The sequence below is a fragment of the Bos javanicus genome, chromosome 13 (genome assembly GCF_032452875.1).
Source record: "Bos javanicus breed banteng chromosome 13, ARS-OSU_banteng_1.0, whole genome shotgun sequence".
Lineage (NCBI taxonomy): Eukaryota > Metazoa > Chordata > Mammalia > Artiodactyla > Bovidae > Bos > Bos javanicus.
Window position 1 is genome coordinate 21,043,342 of NC_083880.1, and position 24,648 is coordinate 21,067,989.

At 37.3% G+C, this 24,648-nt stretch overlaps 1 protein-coding gene across 1 annotated transcript in view; it reads left to right on the plus strand.

Annotated features, from left to right (window-relative positions):
* Positions 1-24,648, plus strand: part of MALRD1 (MAM and LDL receptor class A domain containing 1) — a 555,525-nt gene that overhangs the window by 337,325 nt on the left and 193,552 nt on the right. The window contains exon 31 of the mRNA XM_061435952.1: positions 24,041-24,169. Coding sequence (XP_061291936.1) covers positions 24,041-24,169 — 129 coding nt within the window. The remainder of the gene's footprint in view (positions 1-24,040; positions 24,170-24,648) is intronic.

The following is a 24,648-nucleotide window of genomic DNA, read 5'->3' on the forward strand; positions in this document are numbered from 1 at the left end:
AATCTGATGTCAGAGACATGTGCAAACATGCCTACTGAGCCCCCACTTTGGTGGCCCATGTAGCCAGGTGAATGAGGGGGAGTCATCAGATGAAGGGAGTAAGGTAAACACGTCCACTCTTGGTTCATTGACCATGTATTCTTAGAATAGTATTCATTCAACAAATATGAATACAATGCCTCCACAAATAAGTACACAGATGAGTTACTTATTCCAGTGGAAGGCTAGTCTGATGGCATAGGTGAAAAGTAATTAGCTAGAGTATTGCCATAGAAATAGAGAAGGGGAGATAGCTGTATGAGGTATTGGCAAGGGAGATGGTAGTTCAGGATAAATACTTTAGCTCTAGTCGTAATATCTCCCTCCCAGTTGGCAAGAAAAAAATAAGGTGGAAGAAAAAGACAAAGAGCCCATACCAACTGTTCTTTAAAAAGTTTTCTTGAAGCTGATGTCTTAAAATTCCACTTATAATTAGTCAAAATTTTGTTTCATAGTCAAATCATAAGGAAGGTTAGGAAATATGTTTATTCAAAACTAAGGAAGAGGAAGGGAATGGATCTTTGTTTAGAGAATGACTAGCCTACCACACTCCAGCACTCTTGCCTGGAAAATCCCATGGATGGAGGAGCCTGGTAGACTGCAGTCCATGTGGTCTCGAAGAGTCGGACACGACTGAGCGACTTCACTTTCACTTTTCACTTTCATGCATTGGAGCAGGAAATGGCAACCCACTCCAGTGTTCTTGCCTGGAGAATCCCAGGGACGGGGGAGCCTGGTGGGCTGCTGTCTATGGGGTGGCACAGAGTCGGACACGACTGAAGCGACTTAGCAGCAGCAGCCTACCACAAGTCCCTACAGGCAATATCCCAGCCTAAAGGTGTACAGAATGATGAATTTAATATATATTGTCAATAAGAATGATTAATAAAATGCAGATTTCCACTGGCAACCCTTCATTGTTTTCTCTGTTTCTTCTCATGCTATCTGTTAAGGTTCCTTATTGCTCAGTTCTTCTCAGTCTTTGGCCATATTTCCCTTGTCACCATAATTCAACACATTAAACCTTTCTTAACCTCCTACCTTTTCCATCTAGATTGCTTTCCCTTTTTAGTTTAGGTGAATTATCTATATCTTTAAATCCTCATTGCCCACTGTTTTTCATTAAATTTCTGTAAAGAATTTTTTCCTAATTTAGTACGTGAAATGATATATCTACATCTGTACTTAATAATGCACGTAATTTTTTTTTTTTTTTTACTAAAATGCCTGTTATTGGTCATTCACATTTCTTCTTTTGAGATTTGCCCATTCCTTTTCTTGTCAAAAATTTGTTTTGAGCTGTTTGCTTCTTGCATTGATTTGGACATGTTCTTTCTTCACTAATTATATAAACATTCTTTTGTAAGGTATATTGTAAAGGTGTTTTTCTGGGGTTGCAAAGAGTCGGACACAACTGAACGACTGATCTGATCTGATCTGATGATGAAGTGAAAGTGTTAGTTGCTCAGTCATGTCCTACTTTTTGTGATCCTATGGACTGTAGCCTGCCAGGCTCCTCTGTCCATGGGATTCTCCAGGCAAGAATACTGGAGTGGGTAGTCACTCCCTTCTCCAGGGGATCTTGCTGACCCAGGAATTTAACCCAGGTCTCCTGTATGGCAGGCAGATTCTCTACCGTCAGAGCCACTAGGGAAATTTTGATGAAAGCATCCTTGTCCAATTTATTTAACCTAATTTAATGAAGGTTTTGTTTTATACATGTGCCTTTGTTGTATAGCTTAAGAAACACCAGAGGTTAAATAAATACATTTTATTCTGTTTTTCATCTTTACATTTTAATGCTTACATTTAAATATTCTTGAACATACTACTTCATCACCATTTGGATTTTTTCTAACTTTAATTATGCTTTATATTTTTGGTTGTTGCTTTTTCTCAAGCTCTCTACCAAATAAAATAAAATAAAATCACTGTTAGATTGTTTTTTTCACTCACAACATGCTGGTGCATTTTATTATACTTTCCAAGTATTGTAATCTACTCTTTTCTTTTTTAATCTGTTGTGCTTTGCACTTGGGGAACATTCTGCATTGATTTTACATGTTTATTTCTTAGTGGTTAATTAGAATTCTCAATTATCCCACTCTGGTGGAAACTAAAATATGGAATTAGGTGATTATCCTGATTATCAAGGACCCATAGGAATTCATTTAGCAGGGTCATACTTTCATTTTCTTAATTGCTTTAAATATAAGCATAGTATTATTAAAAGGTTCTTTTAATCTGTAATAAGCTAAATGTGTTGGTTGAACTAATAAGAAAATAAAAAATGACAGTAAGAAATTAATGATTTTATTATTCATTGACTTTTTACTCTTGTTAACATTTCTAGATCACTTCAGTGTGAGTTATTTTATGCCCAGCTATACCTTTAAGTGTTGAATCACTGATTGAAAGTCATCTCTGATATATTAAATATTATAAACACATTCAAATGAAGTTGAGAGGCATACAGCACTCTCTGGGTATTGGGTGGAATTGCCCAATAAGTTATGGAATGTTTTACAGAGACTATGAGAACATATGCTCAATAAAACATATGGAGGCCTTCAACAAGGCATAAACCATATCCCCTGTGTTTAGATGATCCGAAAAATTCAAAATCTCCAATGTTCCAGAATCTTCTCTTTCTCTCTCTCTCTTTCCCTCTACTGTTTCTTAAAAGCAGTATTTACTTCCTTGTGAATCAACTAGAGGAAAACAAAGATCATATATTAACACATTTATATGAAATCTGAAAGATTGAAGGCAGGGGGAGAAGGGGTTGACAGAGGATGAAATGGCTGGATGGCATCACCAACTTGATGGACATGAGTTTGAGCAAGCTCTGGAAGTTGGTGATGGACAAGGAAGTCTGGTGTGATGCAGTCCATGGGGTCACAAAGGATCAGACATGACTGAGTGACTTAACTGAATATAAAATCTAGGAAAAGGTACTGATCAGCATATTTGCAGGGCAAGAATAGAGATGCAGACATAGGGAACAGACTTGTGGACACAGCAGGGGAAGGATAAGGTGGGGTGAATTGAGAAAGTAGCATCAAAACATATACATTTCCAGTTTTTTAAGGAATCTCCACACTGTTCTCCAAGTGGCTGTACTAGTTTGCATTCCCACGAACAGTGTAAAAGGGTTCCCTTTTCTCCACACCCTCTCCAGCATTTATTATTTGTAGACTTTTGAATCGCAGCCATTCTGACTGGTGTGAAATGGTACCTCATAGTGGTTTTGATTTGCATTTCTCTGATAATGAGTGATGTTGAGCATCTTTTCATGTGTTTGTTAGCCCTCTGTATGTCTTCTTTGGAGAAATGTCTATTTAGTTCTTTGGCCCATTTTTTGATTGGGCCATATATATGGAATTTAGAAAGATGGTAACAATAACCCTGTGTACGAGACAGCAAAAGAGACACTGATGTATAGAACAGTCTTATGGACTCTGTGGGAGAGGGAGAGGGTGGGAAGATTTGGGAGAATGACATTGAAACATGTAAAATATCATGTATGAAACGAGATGCCAGTCCAGATTCGATGCACGATACTGGATGCTTGGGGCTAGTGCACTGGGACGACCCAGAGTGATGGTATAGGGAGGGAGGAGGGAGGAGGGTTCAGGATGGGGAACACATGTATACCTGTGGCGGATTCATTTTGATATTTGGCAAAACTAATACAATTATGTAAAGTTTAAAAATAAAATTAAATTAAAAAAAAAACATATACATTACCATATGTAAGATAGATAGCTAGCGGGAAGTTGCTATATAACACAGGATGCTCAACTGGCTGTTCTCTGATGACCTAGAGAGATGGAATAGTGCCGGGGACCAGCCCCGGCTGATCCAGGGTATTCGAAGGAGAGACGGCATAGGCGAAGATCAGGAAACAATTGCTTAATTAAACGTTAATTAAGGATATAAAGAGTAATAGAATGAGGATAGCTCAGTAAAATTCAGTGAAGAAAAGAGGCTGAAATAAGGATAGCTCAGTGAGGAAATTCAGTGGAGAAAAGAGGCCGAATAATTCAGCCAGAAGGTAAGAGAAAGAATGACATGGTGAGACCAAGTTTCGGTGAACAAGGCCTGTACTTTATTTTCCAAAGTAGTTTTTATACCTTAAGTTATGCATAGAGGATAATGGGGGAAGGGGTAGAGTCTTGCAGCAAACCAGGCTTTCTTCCTGCAAACTTATCATATGCAAAAGCTTAGGTGATTTGCATCATCTTCTGGCCCGGAGGCCTGTTAACATTTTAAGACCTTTTCTTCAGAAAACTTATTTTTCTCTAAAGGTGATTGGTCAGGAGCCACCCTCCAAAAGCATTAGATAAAGTAGCATTCCTACAGAGCAAAGGTGTGGTGGGCTATAACAAGAAAAAGAATTAACTCAAGGGTCCCAGGTTACAAACATTAAAGCTACTACTTACACCAATTATATTAATCAATACACTGCCAGGGACACAGCAGGTAAGGGATATGGAAACTTAGCAGCAAACATTGGTTCAACAAGTGAAAATCCCTTCACCAATACAATTTCTAATCAATCTTTTAACTACTCAAAAGAATCTGTGTTTAGACAGTTTAGAACATCTCCTGCCTCTCACAGTTGGGAGGCTCTGAACAATCACATGTGGCCGGAAAAACCTATTCAGGCAGGCTAGAGGATTTCCAAAGGAGTTTGTAGGTTAAACACTGTCACACCCAGGAATTATTAACTGGAGCTGTAAGCTAACTCTTTTTCAGAGAGAGGTAGTGGGGGACAGCCCCCCGTAAAGTCAGAGGTGTAGGTGAAAGCACAAAGCAGAAAGTAGGCAGACTCTGGTTTTCGGGGTATATGCTCGAGAATTTCCAGGGAGACTCCTGAGGCTTGATCCCGCCTTTGCGTATGCCAAGCCTCCTTCCTCATGACCTTTGCCAGAGGCGGAGCTCGCTCCCCGCAGAATAGGATGGGGGTTGGGAAGGAGGTTTGCTAGGGAGGGGGCATATGTATACTTAAGGCCAATTCATGTTGTTGTAAGGCAGAAACCAATGCAATATTGTAAAGTAATTATCCTCCAATTAAAAATTTTAGAAAAGGAAAAACTATTTTCTCATGAAAATTTTAAAAAACCCATTATTTACTTCCTACTGTGAAATGCATCAGTGCTGTGGCCTTTATCTCTGGTCTCACACTGAAATCTCTTTGGGAGCTTAAAATAATATCTCTTCCCAGGCCCCATTCCAGACCAATTAAATCATTATCTCTGGATGTGGGTTGCAGGCATCGATAATTTTTAGAGTTTCAGATAATTCTAATGTGCAGCCAGTTATATAGGCCCTTATTGTGTGTGTGTGTATATATATATGTGTGTGTGTGTGTGTGTGTGTGTATTTTAACTGTGTATTGTCAGCTTAATATGAAAATAAAATGATCCCCCAAGTTACTCTACACAAAATAAGCATATTGCCGGTACTTTGCAAATCCTTATATGCACTTCTCCACTCATGTAATGTTCTGCTAGAGGAAATCAATACCCTGACTTCTATGATAATCATCTTCTTGAATTTATTTTTAGCTTTGGCACAACTATATTCCTAAATGACATTATTTAATTTTGTCAGGTTTCATACTTTAAATGGAATCATACTGTAAAATTGTGTGTGTTTTGCTTCTTTTTTGGCTAAAGTGTTTTGAGAGTCCTCACTCTGTGTGCAACTGACTTCACTCTGCATGCAACTTTCATGAACTAATGTTCATGACATCAATTGCTTTATATGTTCATGAATGAATATTCCTAGAATAAGAATCTATTTCTACTTTTTGCTGTTATTAAAAGTAAGTACTAAGAAACCTTATTAACATAAGGCTGTGATGTTTGTTAAGACTGAATTTCCTTATAGCATTGTCCTGAAAGTACTTGAACTGGATTATGCGCCAAAAATACAAGTTTTAAAAAATCATAGTATTTTATCATCAAAACTTATTTTTTGATCTAATATCTGAAAACTACCCTGAATTTTTGGAAGCAATGGATTAGAATCCACCTGACTTATAAAAGCATTTATTATAATATAGTCAGTAGAATTTTTCATTCTCTTAATTTCTAAGAATAATATCCAAGAATGAGTTACCTAACAAGACTTAAAAAGATAGTAATCTTTTTACTCTTCCATTTAGTGGCTCCTTTTTAACATAATATACTCATAAGGATGTAAAAAATTGGAAACATAATTTTAACATAACTTTGTCAATTATATGTGATAAAAAAGTTGGTTTTGTCACATGATTCCTACATACTTTACATATTACTAAATAACCAGTGAGTCACTGAGGAAATCAAAGAGGAAGTATTTGGAGACAAATGGAAATGGAAACACAACATTATTTGAATCTATACATTATTTATGGAGAAGGAAATAGCAACCCACTCCAGTGTTCTAGCCTGGAGAATCCCAGGGATGGGGGAGCCTGGTGGGCTGCCGTCTATGGGGTCACACAGCATCATTTCAAGTTGCTTCTTGGCTATTTGTATGAGGGCCAAGGGATATCTAATCAATTCCTTTATCCATGTTATTTGTGTGTGTGTTTTCTTTTTTTGCTCTTGACTTTTAAGCACATACTTTTTTAAAATTTATTTTTAATTGAAGGATAATTGTTTAACAGTATTGTGTTAGTTTCTGCCATATATCAACAGGAATCAGCCATAGGTATACGTATGTCTCCTCCTTCTTGAACCTCCCTCTCACCTTCCAGCCTGTCCCAACCCTCTAGGTAGTCACAGAGTATGGGTTTAAGCTCCCTGAGTCATACAACAAATTCTTACCGGCTGTCTATTTTACAGATGGTAGCGTATACATTTCCAAATGTCAAACAGACATTTCTCCAAAGACTTACAGATGGCTAATAAACACATGGAAAGATGCTCAACATCACTCATTATAGAAAAATGCAAATCAAAACTACAATGAGATATCACCTCACACCAGTCAGAATGGCCATCATCAAAAAAAGTCTATAAGCACATACTTTTAAAAAGAGTAAGGAGATGAACATGAGCAAGAAAGGCACCCTTCTGTTTAGTCATCAAGCAGTTCCTTCAGGGAAAAAAAAAAAATTGTAAATACAAATGTGTAAACATTTATAAAAATACTCCTCTCCCAATGTAAGTCCAAACATACTTTTCCAAAAGTATATTTCAACAAGCTCTTCTCTGCTTGTTGTAATCTCAGGAGTAATATATTTTTCTTGGCAATGAGGCATAGTCTTATTTTCCCCTGTGATGATTTTTGATGCAGTTTGTTGAACAACGGCTTCTGCCATAACATTCATTCATGAGCACAGTGATGTCATGATAGGCAATCAACTTTCTGAAGTGCTAACATGAACATTTAACTTGTAGCTACTAACAGTACATCAGATAATAATTTTTCTGTAGGTGTATATGTTTCTCGATCTTTCACTGTGAGCAATGCTGATTTGTATCAAACTTTAATACTTTGATGGAAGCTTAAAAATATCAAACTTACTTATGTTTGTGCTGATATATTCAGATTTCTTAATTTTAAAATATAGCTTTATTTTTAGTTGTGAATGCACTGTTGGTAAATAACATTGTATGGTAAAATGGTTTCATGCTAATATTTTTCCCTTCAATCTCATGAAACTCCATCAGGCTGAAACATTCTTTGAAAATAGAATAAAAGAAGTGAGACTTTAAATGAGCTAAAAATTACCATATTTCTACTGTCACAGTTTGCCCATGTATATTTTTGAATGTCAAATAGAGGGAAAGATGCAAAGCTCTACCTTCTATAAAGCGTTAAGTGTGCTTGTGAAAGAGTGTGTAAAGGAAGACCAAGTTGATTATAGGTACATTCTAGGCATATCAGTTATAGGAAGCTTCATATTTGGGAAAGAAAATCTATTAGAAATCCATTTCCTGAAAACTATGTCTTTATCTCCCTTGCAAACATTTTTGTGGACTCTCTTGTTCAGTCGTGTCCGACTCTTTTCAGTACCATGGACGACAGCACGCCAGGCTTCCCTGTCCTTCACCGTTTCTTGGAGCTTGCTCAAACTCATGTCCACTGAGTCAGTGATGCCATCCAACCATCTCACCCTCTGTCGTCCCCTTCTGCCTTCAATCTCCTGCATCAGGATCTTTTCTAATGAGTCAGCTCTGAGTATCAGGTGGCCAAAGTATTGGGGCTTCAGCATCAGTCCTTCCAAGGAATATTCCAGATTGATTTCCTTTAGGATTGACTGATTGGATCTCTTGTGGTGCACCCATATTAGCCTGAAGACTGCTTAGACATGATAGGTCCTTTCTTTCTTTACCTTTTGATCTGCATGCCAAGTCTGCCAAAAATCAAATATCTAAACACATGAGGTTCAGTTCTAGGTCTTTTATTGTATCCTCTGGTCTATGAGTCTGTATCTGCTGTTCCTCATTTCTTATTTACTATAATGTTTAAATAAGTTTTGATATCTGAAAATCAGGTTGGCCAAAAAGTTCATTTGCATTTTTCTACAACATCTTACAGAAAAAACGTGAACAAACTTTTTGGCCGATCCACTATACAGGCTCTTGGTTTTGATCTTCTTTCTCGGGAGTGTCTTTGCTCCTGTTAGCCTTTTGTTATTCTGTATCAATTTTAGATTCAAGTGATTGATCTCTGACTCTGTTTCTCTCTCTCTAGGTATATAGCTATAGAGGTAAGTATAGGTATGTATCTATGGAGATGGATGTTGTTGTTCAGTTGCTAAGTTGTGTCCGACTCTTTGTGACCCTGTGGACTGCAGCATGCCAGGCTTCCCTATCCTTCACTGTCTCCCTGAGTTTTCTCAAACTTATGTTCATTGAGTCAGTGATGCCATCCAACCATCTCATTCTCTGTCACCCCCTACTCTTCTTGCCCTCAATGTTTCCCATCATCAAGGTCTTATCCAGAGAGTCCACTCTTCACACCAGGTGGCCAAAGATAGATACAGATATAGAGATAGATACTCAGGTGGTTCATTATGGCTATATCTATATCTCCACCACTTCTGAGAGGCAGGTTTCTTTCTCATTTAGTCTAATGCAGCAAATATAAACCCTATTGCTTCCAGTTTTGTCTGGGAACCTCCAATAAATCTGCCCTGGGTAGTTCTTAGCCCATGAAGTTATCTCCAGATTTTAATAGAAATTCCAGTTGGCTGAGTTCATTTCATTTTTTTACTTTGAAGAGTCTTGCATTTGAAAATATAATTCCATATTTTATTACAGATTGTAGATATTTTCTTTCAGATGACCTTAATACGGTGACTAAAATCTCATACCACCAAAAAAGGAAGTAAAAAGTGGTTTCTGTCAATAATATTTAAAATATTTTAAAATGTAAAACACATGACTACCAAAGTCTTTTGCAGCGTTTTACATTTTATGGAAAATAATATCATCATTTTTTGAATCCTACTTTAGATGTATATCTTTTCCCAAGATGTCAATCCTGCTTTGTTCTTTAGGATGTAATGTTCTATTTGATGAGTTTATCTTTAAAGGAACTTATGCAACATATTAAGCAATTTAAGTATTATGTTGAGTTTGAAAGCTTTGCAAACATGATTTCTATTGTTCATTCACCTTTGTTATTCAGATGGGCCCTTCAGTAGCTCCATTTGTCGGATGAGGAATCTGAGTCTCAGAGAGACTGATTAATTTAGCCAAATGACACAGTTTTTAGAGAGTTTACTCAGGGACATTTGAAGATTTTGTTTAAAAATATCTTTAAGTTTCTTTGTTATGGATAAACTCTTTGTAAACAGTTATGAAATGCATCAAAATGTGTTTATGTAGACTACAGTAAACTGATTAAATTCTGAAGATTTGAATGAAATATTTTCCCAAAAATACAGAACAGATTAAATTTTTATACATTTCACATATATGAGAGAATTCAGTGGAAGGGATAAAAGATAATATTATACTGTGGTTATACTTATTTGTATTCATTTTATACAGAAAAACATAACTTGATCACTGATGCTAAAATTGCACATTAGTTGCAAATTATGTAACAGTGTCCCAAATAAGAGACAAGACAAACTAAGAAAACTGAATCAGATTTGATCAGCATTACAAAATCTCTTATACTTCCTTAAAATCCATTAATGGTATCAATACCAGAGGGGTTCTAGAATCTTACATTTTTAGGAAGACCATATATTTCCTTTAATGTGGAAATATCTGATATATGATCATTTTTCTATATTACACATATCATTGATTATTGTTGAAGCATTCCTACTTCTAAAGAGGGGGCAAGATGGGTAATAATAATTAACAGTTTATATCTTCATTTAGTGCATATACTAGAAACCAGTTTTACCAATCTTAAATCAAGGTCATTTTTTTTCTAAAGAATTGAAGATTGAATGAGGCTTACTGATTCTCAATTTAGTCTGTCATTCCAATTATTCTGTAATTCCAAAGCAGGTGTAGGAGAAAAAGGAAAAAACACACATGGTAATTGCTGACATGATTAGTAAAATATATACAAATAGTTGCTTTCAGTTTGGTTAAAATAGATCAACTACTTATTATCTATCTAAATAAACATATATGCCTACTGTATATTACTATTTTGAACCAATCAGCAAATGCTTCAGTATAATTTCTATACAAAAGGTACCAGAAAGGGAAAAAAATAGTATTCTGAGACAAATGCTAAATAAACAATTCAATCTGCCTCCTTTGCATTTTCTATCATATGTGTGTATACATATATACATATGCTTTGATATGAAAATTTCCTCTTACACCTCATCTCCAGTGGACTGGAGATAAACTTAAGCTAAAGTGTGCACTCCCCTCTTAACACAACAATTAGAAAATTTTAAGTAGGTCTAAACAGATGACATTTCTTACATTATGGGTTGTCTTCAAGTTAGAGTTGGAATTTGGCATGTAGATAGATATCCTTAATAAAGGACCGCTTGTGAATGATGATTACAATTTTAAGGGTGAGTTTTTTTCTTTCTTTACAATTTTATGTCTAACACCAAGTTCATCATCCTTCAAAAGAGTATTTATTATCTCAATACTCCTGGCTGCTTTTCCTCACTTCTCTTTAGCTTGTCTTTGCTTTCTGCCTCACGTCATCACACATCATGGACCCATGTCTGTGTAACAACCAGAAAATTACATCATGACCTGTGTTTATAGATGGTCCAGCTCACAGTACATCGTACGTCTCAGAAATGATCTTAGGCAGTGACAATAATTATCCTGCAGCTGATTTATCCTATAAATAGTTTATAATATTTGACAATTTTCTTATAACCATTTTAAATGCAAAATTTTATAAGAATGATTTTGCCCAACATATTTTAAATTCATTAAATGTAATTCATAGCATGTTTAGAATTTTGTGTTTAATTTACCACCTATTCTGATTATTGTGGTAAAGTACAGTCAGTTTTACCAAAGTTAAACACAGTTCAACAAATGTTAATCACTAGAAGATACCTGGGCTCTGTGATAAGTATTAGGGATGTAGCAATTAATACATTACAGTTCATTCCTTTAAGGATTCTTTCATTTTTTTTCACAGAAGAAGCATGTCTAGTTTTCTATTGTATAGTGGATAAATCCAACAGGAAATGTATCAGTGTACTGTATTTCAATACCATGTGCTATAATTAATATTATCCAGAGCACTAAGAGAGCTGGATGGGTAAATGGGACTTGGAAAGAATAACACTTAACATATAGTTTATGGGATTAGACATTTGAGCAGAATGAGGGGAGGTGTTGGGGTTTGTAAAAGTAAAGACTGTAGTCAGAGCATGAATTCTGGCTTTGCTATGAGGTAGTTGTGTGACCTTCAGTAGTTCAAATCATATGGAAATTTATAGTACCTGCTTTGTGGAGCTATCTTTAGAATTAAATGAGTTAATATATGTAATGTGCTTAAACAGGATTAGGCATACAATCCATTGCCTTCCCCACTCCCCTTTCTCCTTAAGAATTATTGTCACCACCATCATCATCAGAATCATCCTCATTGTATCCCATTTGTAGTTGGTGAAGCTGCAACCGTAACAGGTAGATCACAGTTCATTTCTTATTCACCTTGCAGAGAAAGAGAACATGATGAGCAGGGCGTGAAAGTTTGTGTGCCTTCAGCTGGAGGTGGTATCTCCTCCATTCACACTCCTTGTGTTAGAACTTAATGTCGCGGCCCCACCTGGTTGCAAATGGAACTGAGAAGTTAAACAGCTGCTACCCAGCAACAGTGGTCTGCTGTAGAAATTTGAGGGTATATGTTGTAAGCGGTCAGCCATCTCCACCACATGGATGAGACCGGATGAGGGTATAAAACCAAGAGTAAAGCCTGAAGTAGACGAGGAAGAATGTTAAGCTTTTGTGGACCACCCCCAGATGGGCATTGTGAGGTTTGGTGTGAGGCACAAAGTAGGGAAAGAGAAAATAGAAGGAAGAAAAAAAACAGAAGAAGAAGAAGAATGTGCATTGTTGGTCAGGTTTAGTGTGTCTGGTATGTTATTGAGAAATCCAGCAGGAAATGTATCCTGTTCCTAAACTCAGGCAAAGGGACAGATTGGGTTGCAGACATCATGTCACCAACTCCCAGATGGCAGGTAAAACCATGATCATGAATATGATGTCCAAAGAGAGCAAAGTGTCACAATTTGCTGCCGTGGCATTAAAGACTTGGATTAGGAAAGGAGCCAAGAGAGGAGAAGGGAGTCAAGATGTGACAGAGCAGTAGAAAGATGGTGGCCAAGAGCTAAAGGAATGGAGGGTTACAAGAAGGAAGACATTATTGCCATGTCAGATGCAGAAGTAAAATCCAGAGTGGAAAAGGCTGACATTTCTTTTAAAATGGTAGTTAGGAAATCATCAGATAACTGAGCTAGGGTTCTTTTAGTGAAGTGTTAGCATCACCAACTCAATGGATATGAATCTGAACAAACTCTGGAAGATGGTGAAGGACAGGGGAGCCTGGAGGGCTTCAATTCATGGGGTCTCCAAAAGTCAGACATGACAGTGACTGAACAATAGCAACAAGGACCTGAAAAGACGTGAGGAATAAATGAGGACTTTGAATCACTAACACACTAAAAGTGCTTCTTCAAGCATAAAAGCATAGTGGTCTTCGTCATATACATCATTTCTGAATTTTGTTGTTGATTTTGTTTTACTTTTTTAGTTATTTCCTTTTCGTTCATCATAGGCCTTCTAAAAAGGCTTTTTGTCTAAACCTTTAAACTTGATGTGTCTACAGCCTAGAATTTAGCAATCTACTGTACTTAATTACATGGATACTCCATAAGGAAAATCAGACATTTACAATATAACCAGATCTAAAAACGCTAAAGATAAAAATCTGAGTTTCATGTCTTAAAGGAGAGGTTGATATACAATCATTTTATAAAGTCCCCTTTTTTTTTGCTTAAAATCTTGAAAAGTTGGTCTTGACAACTGTGTATACACCTTGGCTCTGTGTAGTGGATTCACGTTTTTTTATATTTCCCTAAGCTCTTGCTGTATCTAAGACATGGTACATGGTCCAGTAATTCCGATAACACTTCTGATAATTTTGGCACAAGTTGAACTTTGCTGTCACGGAGTTTATGAGGTTACTATGTTAGATATGTTGTACTGAACTGTCTGATATGTGCAGTGACCTTCTTAAAACCTAGCAATTTTTCTAACATAAGATAGATTTAAAATATTCACCCTGAATAAAGAAAATATGAAAGGTGGTATTGTTATTTTCTGGACATTTAAATATTCTGGTCATGAGAAATGTAGTCAGCAGTGCTGAGATTTTCTTTTTAGTTGCAAACTTGCCCCTGGTAGTGCTTCTCGAACAAGAGAGCACTCAGGTGAAATAATCAATGCTGTTAAGGAAGAATAACACCTGTCAAGGAAGATTCCAGGTGTATTATCTTTGCCAAAAAACTTTTTCCTTGAGCCCATTTCCCTTTCTCAAAAAGCCAAATGTTATTCTCGAAATAAAGCTGAATCTTCCGTATTTGCAACATGTGCCCAAACTTACTTGATATGGAAACAGAAAGAATGGCATTTTGTAAAGGACTTACTTCCTCTCAGTTGAGTAGTCTAGCCCATCTTTCGGACTGATTAAATGACAGGCTGAGATGATAGGCATTTTGAAAGGTCAGCAGCTGAATAAATGTATTAAATATTTATTATCACACCAGTGCAAACTAGGGCTACATTTTATTGTCCTCTGACAGCAAGCCATTTAATATCTTCAATTACGGCCCCGAACATCCTGTTTTACTCATATAAGTCTTCACCACCAGATTGTAAATTCCTTGATGGTAAGATCTGTCCACCCTGGTGTCTGATAATGGTTTGATATATGTTTCTAGGATGAATAAGGAAAGATACTACATTGATTGCATCACTAGGAGTAAAGGTACAGTCCTTTCTATGAGAGTTATTGCCATTATTTTCATATGGAGATCGATATTAAGTGACTTCCCTAAGGTTACAGAGCTTTTATAATGGAGGCTCAGCACATTACATTGGCCTCACGTATTTGGACTTTCCACTAACAATCAGTATCTACTGTCCAATAGTACCAACTTTAACTGGAGAGAAATTTTTGCCTAGCATGATGAAATGTTTGAAGCGTACTTACAATAAAAACTACCCAAAGGCAATTTATCAACAAATTAAAATGGACAAATGACAAGGAAAACTTATATCTTAACAAACAACAAAAACATGTTTATGAAAAAGTTCTCTCTTCTAGCCACTATAAATATATCTTAATGTTTCTGTTCCAGTGAACACATTCAAATGTTCGTATATGTTTACTTTTATAGAAACACAAAATAAACTAACATATGCCGATTTCAGAGGTTTTCCTTTTAAAGCATAGATTGGACAAAATCCAAGTAATATTAAATGAGGAGAGTGATTTGGAGAAAATTGCTTTCTGGGACTTTCTTGAGATTATTTTTAGAATTCATGATATATTAGAAGTTTTAAAATATTAAATTCATGTTGAAAATTAGACTATAGAAAAATTCGCAGAACTGTATCATAGCATGTGTTTCCCATTCACTTCAAACATCTAAAAATATCCTTAAAAAGCACTTATTAATACTTATATTTAATTAATTATTTTATTTTAAGTTAATATTTAATATAAATAATTTAAATATTATTTTATTAATTAATACTGAATTAAAAAAAAGAAAATCTATCAGTTCCGGAACCAAAGAGGGGATTCAACTACAGTTAATAGATGAAAACTAACTTCCCAGTGGCTTAAAGGACTGGGGGACATGAACATAGAATGTGGTATCTGGAGACTGAAAGTTTTAATCCTGTACAAGAATAGGAGAGCTAGACATGTACAATTTGCATCAAGCCTGGTCCTTTCCAGAGAAATCCCAGAAATTTGTTGTCTGCCCATGGACTTAGAAAAGGTTAAAGAAAAACAGAACAGGATCTACCAGCATGAAACCAAAACCCTAAAACTCATGCCATGCCACAAATAGAATAGTACAAGCTTTAATAACTCTAAAACAACACATTAATATTAAAATTTCTAGAACCTTTAAAACTGCAAGGACAGTCATGAAGCCACTGTACATTTATGCTGTTGGGACCCCATGTTATTGGGATCATAATACAGAAAAAGGAAAGCATAAAATAGGCAGGATACTAAATAAGATAATTAACTTTAATTCCCAGAAATGATTATAATTAAAAATAAATATCAGTGAAAATTTTAAACAGATCAGAAGCACAACTGATGGATAAATTGTCAAAGAAGACATGTGAGCTTATTCACCAGAATGTGATGCAAAAAGGTAAAGAGAAAAAAATACTAAATAGAAATTGAGGCATTGAGGATAGAGTATATGAATCCAACACTTCTAATGGCAATTCCAGAAATAGAAACAGAGACTACTTGAAGAGATAAAATTAATCATTTTCTGTAACTGAAAAATATCATGAATCCTCAAGTTATCGTAGCATAGAAACAGTCACACCCTAATAGCAGGGGGCGACCCAGCACCCAGATTTTGGTTTCCAACAGCATTCTCCAATAAAAGGAACCCAGGCTGCTTACAGAAATGACTAACAGCTGATTCTAGGACCGAGTCAAGAAGTATACAAGATCAGCCTGAAGCAACTTATGGTGTTAGAACAGATGGCAGTGTGCAAAAAAAAAAAAAATTTTAAGTCTACATGGATAGGAATATGTCAAACGGACACAGGAGCCAAATGAAAGAGCTCTCCTTGGCCAAAGCTGGAGCAATTTGAGCAGTAAAATAAACTAGCCTTGGTGGTGGTTTAGTCGCTAAGTCATGTCTGACTCTTGTGACCCTGTGGACTGTAGCCCGCCAGGCTCCTCTGTGCATGGGGTTTTCCAGGCAAGAATACTGGAGTGGCTTGCCCTTTCCTTCTCCAGGAGATCTTCCCAACCCAGGAATTGAACCCGGTCTCCCGCATTACAGGCAGATTCTTTACCGAGCTATGAGGGAAGCCCAAATTAGCATTGTATTATGCTAAATAATACAAATTGTAAAATAAATATCCTTGAGTCTATGTTGATATAATTTACTAAATAATACATAAATGGGAGAGAAAAGAGCAGTCTCCTATATGTAAGAACTCTAAATTTAGGTAGATTCTCTGCCCACAAGGAGGGACATATAGATCTTCATTATGTGGTCTACACGTAGTGATTTCCTTCCAAAAACTATTCTATGGAAAGGGGGAGGAAAAAATTAAAGTGGAGGAACATGACAAGAACTGCATTAGCCAGGTAGACAAGGTCAGCATGACCAGTGACAAGTCAAGTAATAGTATGTACCTTGGTCATGATGTGATGAAAATAACACTTCTGTATTATTCCTCCCCTACATCCTTAACGCCATCTAAATTATAAGGGCGGGGGTCGGGAATCAGAGTCCAATAGAAATCCTACAAAATACTTGACCAGTAATGTCTAAATTGTAAAAGTTATCAAAAACAAGGAGAATCTGAGAAACTGTCGCAGTGAAGAGGAGCTTAAGGGAACATGACCTTACCAACCGAATAATATGGTTTTCAATAATGGGTCTGGCCATTATCATCACATTTTTTGTGTACTTCATGTGGTAATATTCTGCATGAGAAAAAAAGGTGTTTAAAAATATCTGCCCATGTAAATTTTACTGTCTGAAATCCCAGAGCATACTGAATATCATCACTTGAAAGAGATGATAAAATGAGTGTGTGCCCACAAATAGAACCTTTAGAATGATTATGTCAAGTTCTGTGTAATGAATCCTGTGTGAAAAGCTATTTCACTCCAAATACAAATTGATATGGGCAAGGATTTCTTTACTGTCAATCCTATTACAAAGAAGAATGATGTCACTTTTCAAGTGATGTCACTTTAAGTGGGGACAATGTATTCAGATCCACAGTGGATTAGTCCTATATATTTCCCATGCTTTTTGTTGGATTAAATATTCACTTCTTATGGCTACATCATTTTGCAGATCTTTTCTTCTTTCTAGGACTTTTCCATTTATCATGTTTCAGTTTTAGGTCTTTAGGGCTCTGTCAGTCTTTACTTTTTTAAACTAAAATAAATATTTCCTCTGTTTCATATATTGTTTTCTGCCAGCCAGGGTATCTTCAGCTTGCTCCTATGAGCGCCAATGCTCTTTCCATTCTCATTTACTACAGTGTATGTGAGATTATCTTTCATTCATATATCTGTTGACCAGGTGAATAGGTACTGCTTTTGTCATTTTGACTAAAAGAAGAAACTGAATGGTTAAAGATAGACAAGACATGCTGAGGGAAATAATGCACCTCTTCTATTTACCATGCTGACTTTCCTAACACCAGTCTGACTGACCATACTCTTAAAGAAGATCTACATTTCTTAGAATGGCAGTATCTTTTTATTTTTAATTTGTGCAACCCATGTACCATAGATTAACCCCCCCATACCCCCACCACAGAACTGTTAGAACTTACACAGGACAGGGTAAAACAGACTCAGAGGGCACAAACAGAACCTTGTGTGCACCAGGACCCAGGAGAAAGTAGCAGTGACCCCACAACTTGTCCGTGAGTGTCCAGCAGTCTCTGGCGAAGGTGTGGGTCAACAGTGGCCTGCTGCATGGTAGGGGGCACTGAGGTGCCCATTATTTTCATTACCTCCACCATAGTTTGGCCTCAGGTCAAACAACAGGGAGAGAACACAGCCCTGCCCATCAACAGAAAATTAGATTAAAGATTTACTGAGCATGGCCCATGCATCAGATCAAGACCCAGTTTCCCCCTCAGTCAGTCTCTCTCATTAGGAAGCTTCCATATTCTTCCATATCCAAGCCTCTTATCCTTATCCATCAGAGGGCAGACAGAATGAAAACCACAATCACAGAAAACTAACCAAACCGATCACATGGACCACAGCCTTGTCTAACTCAATGGAGCTTTGAGCCATGCTGTGTGGGGCCACCCAAGATGGGCAGGTAATTGTGGAGAATTCTGAAAAAAATGTGGTCCACTGGAGAAGGGAATGGCAAACCTCTTCAGATTCTTGCCTTGAGAACCCCATGAACAGTATGAAAAGGCAAAAAGATAGGACACTGAAAGATGAACTCACCAGGCCAGTAGGTGCCCAATATGCTACTGGAGATCAGCAGAGAAATAACTCCAGAAATAATGAAGAGTCGGAGCAACACAAAACAACACCCAGTTGTGGATGTGCTATATAGAGCAATATTGCATAGGAACCTGGAATGTTAGGTCCATGAATCAAGGCAAATTGGAAATGGTCAAACATGAGATGGCAAGAGTGAACATTGACATTTTAGGAATCAGTGAACTAAAATGGACTAGAATGGGTGAATTTAACTCAGATGACCATTATATCTACTACTGTGAGCAAGACTCCCTTAGAAGAAATGGAGTAACCATCATAGTCAACAAAACTGAAACGCAGTACTTGGATGCAATCTCAAAAACAAGAGAATGATCTCTATTCATTTCCAAGGTAAGTCATTCAACGTCACAGTAATCCAGTGTATGCCCTGACCAGTAATGCTGAAGAAGCTTAACAGTTCTATGAAGACCTACAAGACCTCCTAGAACTAAAACCCCCAAAAAGGTGTCCTTTTCATTACGTGGTATGGTGTGGTTTAGTTGCTAAGTCGTGTCCAACTCTTGCGACCCCAGGGACAGTAGCCTGCCAGGCTCCTCTGTCCATGGGATTCTCTAGGCAAGAATACTGGAGTGGATTGCCATTTCCTTCTCCAGGGGATCATCCTGACCCAGGAATCAAACCCGAGTCTCCGGCATTGCAGGTAGATTCTTTACCTACTGAGCTATGAGGGAAGCCCTTTCATTATAGGGGACTGGAATGCAAAAGTAGGAAGTCAAGAGATACCTGGAATAACAGGCAAATTTGGTCTTGGATTATAAAATGAAGCAGGTCAAAGGCTAACAGAATTTTGCCAAGGGAACACATTGGTCATAGCAAATACCCACTTCCAACAACACAAGAGAAGACTCTACACATGGACATCACCAGATTGTCAACACCGAAATCAGACTGATTATATTCTTTGCAGCCAAAGATGGAGAAGCCCTATACAGTCATCAAAAACAAGACCAGGAGCTGACTGTGGCCCAGATCATGAACTCCTTATTGCCAAATTCAGACTTAAAATGAAGAAAGTAGGGAAAACCACTAGACCATTCAGATATGACCTAAATCAAATCCCTTATGATTATTCAGTGGAAGTGAGAAATAGATTCAAGGGATTAGATCTGATAGAGTGCCTGAAGAACTATGGACAGAGGTTTGTGACACTGTACAAGAGGCAGTGATCAAGACCATCCCTAAGAAAAAGAAATGCAAAAAGGCAAAATGGTTATCTTAGGAGGCCTTACAAATAGCTGAGAAAAGAAGAGAAGCTAAAGGCAAAGGAGAAAAGGAAATATATACCTATTTGAGTGCAGAGTTCCAAAGAATAGCAAGGAGAGATAAGAAAGCCTTCCTCAGTGATCAGTGCAAAGAAATAGAGGAAAATAAATGAATCAGAAAGAAGACAGATCTCTCCAAGAAAATATCTCTCCAAGATACCAAGGGAATATTTCATGTGAAGATGGGCACAATAAAGGAAACAGAAACAGAATGGATCTAACAGAAGCAAATGGAGAAGGCAATGGCACCCCACTCCAGTACTCTTGCCTGGGAAATCCCATGGACAGAGGAGCCTGGTAGGCTACAGTCCATGGGGTCGCAAAGAGTCGGATATGACTGAGTGACTTCACTTTCATTTTTCACTTTCATGCACTGGGGAAGGAAATGGCAACCCACTCCAGTGTTCATGCCTGGAAAATCCCAGGGACAGGGGAGCCTGGTGGGCTGCCATCTATGGGGTCGCACAGAGTCGGACACGACTGAAGCGACTTAGCAGCAGCAGCAACAGAAGCAAAAGATGTTAAGAAGAAGATGTGGCAAGAATACACAGAATAACTATACAAAAAAGATCTTCATGACCCAGATAACCATGATAGTATGATCACTCACCTAGAGCCAGATATCCTGGAATGTGAAGTCAAGTGGGCCTTAGGAAGCATCACTACGAACAAAGCTAGTGGAGGTGATGGAATTTCAGTTGAGCTATTTCAAATCCTAAAAGATGATGCTGTGAAAGTCCTGCAAATTTGAAAAACTCAGCAGTGGCCACAGGACTGGAAAAGGTCAGTTTTCATTCCAATTCCAAAGAAAAGCAATGCCAAAGAATGTTCAAACTACCGCACGATTGCACTCATCTCACACACTAGCAAAGTAATGCTCAAAATTATCCAAGCCAGGCTTCAACAGTACATGAACCATGAAATTCCAGGTGTTCAAGCTGGATTTAGAAAAGACAGAGGAACCAGAGATCCAATATCCATTGGATCATCGAAAAAGCAAGAGAGTTCCAGAAATATCTCTACTTCTGCTTATTGACTACACCAAAGCCTTTGACTGTGTGAATCACAACAAACTGTGGAAAAGTCTTAAATAGTTGGGAATACCAGACCACCTGACCTGCCTCCTGAGAAATCTGTATGCAGGTCAAAAAGCAACAGTTAGAACTGGACACGCAACAACAGACTGGTTGTAAATCTGGAAAGGAGTATGTCAAGGCTGTATATTGTCACCCTGCTTATTTAACTTATATGAAGAGTATACCATGAGAAATGCTGGGCTGTATGAAGCACAAATTGTAATTGAGATTGCCGGGAGAAATATCAATAACCTCAGATATTCAGATGACACCACCCTTATGGCAGAAAGTGAGGAAGAACTAAAGAGCCTCTTAATGAAAGTGAAAGAGAAGAGTGAAAAAGTTGGCTTACAACTCAACATTCAGAAAACCAAGATCATGGCATTTGGTCCCATAACTTCATGGCAAATAGATGAGGAAACAATGGAAACAGTGAGAGACATTATTTTCTTGGACTGAAAAATCACTGCAGATAGTGACTGTAGCCATGGAATTAAAAGATGCTTGCTCCTTGGAAGAAAAGCTGAGATCAACCTAGACAGCATATTTAAAAGCAGAGATATTCCTTTGCCAACAAAGGTCTATTTAGTCAAGGCTATGGTTTTTCTAGTAGTCATGTATGGATGTGAGAGTTGGACCATAAAGAAAGCTGACTGCTGAAGAATTGATGCTTTTGAACTGTGATGTTAGAGAAGACTCTTGAGAGTCTCTTGCACTGCAAGGAGATCCAGACTCTTGAGAGTCTCTTGCACTGCAAGGAGATCCAACCATTCAATCCTAAAGGAAATCAGTCCTGAATATTCATTGGAAGGACTGATGTTGAAGCTGAAACTTCAATACTTTGGCCACCTGATTCAAAGAACTGACTCATTGGTAAAGACCTTGATGCTGGGAAAGATTGAGAGCAGGAGGAGAAGGGGACAACAGAGGATGAGATGGTTGATTGGCATCACCGACTCTATGGACATGAGTTTGAGTAGGCTCCAGGAGCTGGTCATGAACAGGGAACCCTGGCATCCTGCAGTCCATGGTGTCACAAAGAGTCAGACATGACTTAGTGACTGAACTATACCATAGGTACTCTGGTTTATGCCAAGTTTACAATAAGTATACTATAATTCACTATACTATGATTTCTCTCTCTCTTTTTTTTCTATTTTATATTTTTAAGGAAATAAGCCTCATTTAGAGATGGAGTCTCTCTTGATCATTTTTTTAAAACTAAAGAACCAATTATTTAGATTATAAATTAAAACACATTTCCTCTGTGGAGTAATTATGTAACTCCACAGCCTATGGCATAGAAAAATAAAATAATCTCCAGTGCATAGACTTGCATAGTGAACAGTGTCCGCATACTGCTCTGGGTTAATAGTAAGTTCTCACTAATGTTAATTAAAATTATGTGGCAAGATTATAAATCACTCAAAGAACATAACCTTTAATTCATGTTACTGATATCCGCGGCTGTTCTTTTAAGGTTTCCTCTCTTCAATCTTATATTTAGACTCCATTTTACTGGTAAATTGTTTCTGGAAATTATTCATGTTTTAACTGTTGTATTATGGAAATGACTCAAAGGCTATGGAAATGCACTTTTATGAAATCTGCAGAGATTTACTATTTTCCTTCATGAAAATACTGCCTATTTTTGAGTGACTTACTGCCACCACACTCACACTGGTCCAAAACCATAGTAATCTATGTAACAAAGGAATTGCTGAGGTTTATTTAATTTGTTGAATCTGATAACAATAGTTTTAGACCTTTAATGTATATAATTTTGAAGCTATAAAGTATTACCATTAGACTTTGTATCAGTTGAAATTATATGCAAACATGTGAATTGCTTGGAAAATTCTATGTCGATTTGCTTAAAAAAATTTTTTTTCATTTATTTTTGGCTGATCTGGGTCTTTGTTGCTGCCTGAGCTTTCTCTTGTTGCAGAGAGCCAGCTTCTCACTGTGTTGGCCTCTCTTGTTTCCAGGCACAGGCTTTATAGAGTATGGACTCAGTATCTGTGGCACACAGACTTAGTTGTTCCATATTATATGGGATCTTCCCTGAACCAGGGATCAAACCCGTGTCCCTTGCATTTGCCAGCCAATTCTTAATCATTGGACCACCAGGGAAGTCCATGAATCTGCTTTTCTTTTTCTTTTTTTTCAATCTGCTTTTCTAAGTCACCTTTAGATGATACCATTATGCCTTCAATTATTATAACTAGCATTTATAAAGCACAAATTGTATATTGAGGGCTGTATTAGGCCCAAAAAATCCTGTGTCAAAAGAGCTTGGAGTCTGTAAGGACAGACAGATGTGTAAACAGCTCTTATACAAGGTGGTAAGCATTTAATATAGAAATAAAAGTGCTCTTAGGCAGCATGAAATAGGGAGTGTCCAACCTGAGGCTCGGATGGCAAAGAGAAGGTGGGACCAGAGTAGAGAAAAGTTGTTTCCTTGGGTCTTAAGGTTGAACAGACCACCAGGACCAAAAGAGGGAATGATCAGTACAGGCAATGGAAGAAATATTATTGAGGACGTGGCAAAACACAAAGCGAGTGGCATCTCAGTGAAGCCCTCAGTCCTAGGATAGAGTTTAGCTGCAGGTGCTTCAGAGAAGAGTTGCATCTGGAAAACTAAGCTGGAACCAAAAATCAAAAGATTTTAATGCCTTGATTGGGATTTTGGGTTTATGTAATAGACAGTGTTCAGCCCTTAATTGCTTAAAATATATTTTTAAAGTGAAGTTTCTATTACTTGCTGAACAGTTCCAGAAGTGACTGAGAGATGGGGAGTCATGTAACGTCTATCTTGGGCAAGGACTCAAATCTTGAACTTATCTAATACTGTGGGATCTATAAAACAACTAAAGGGAGCACTGAAGTATAATGAAAATACTACAAAATGATGTTTGTGATTGTTATTTTGTTTTTCTCCAGTGGGAGAGACTTCTGAGATTTGCCCAGAGGCCACGGATTTTTTGTGCCACAACAAGAAGTGTATTGCATCCCACCTTGTCTGTGACTATAAGCCAGACTGCTCTGATGGGTCTGATGAAGCTCACTGTGGTAAGTGTGTTTGCCTGTTCTAATGCTGCCAGTTCAGCACAGAGTTTCACTTTATTAGTAGAGTAACTTACTGACGTTGGTGAGTGAGAAGAAATATTCTTTTCACGCACTAGAGTAGACTTAGAATAGCCAAAATATTTTTCCAACTTCTCTCTGAAGATATTTAGAAGCCTTACCATCCTTTTTATCCCCATACTAAAAACTGAAGCAAACCTATAACAAATCGTGTGACAAAAATTTCCCATTATGTCATTGTATAGAACTGTGTGCAGAGTCAAAATTCTAATTGTCAGAAATTGAACTAGCGGTCTACATTTCTTCATCAATTCTCATTACTGTTTTCATTCCTCCCCCCCACCCAATGGCTGATTTTATAGATGAGGCAAAAAATGAGCACCTTGAATAAATACTAGTTTAATGATTAATTTTATTAATTACATTGCACTGGAAAAAGAATACATGAGCCACATTTTTTTTAA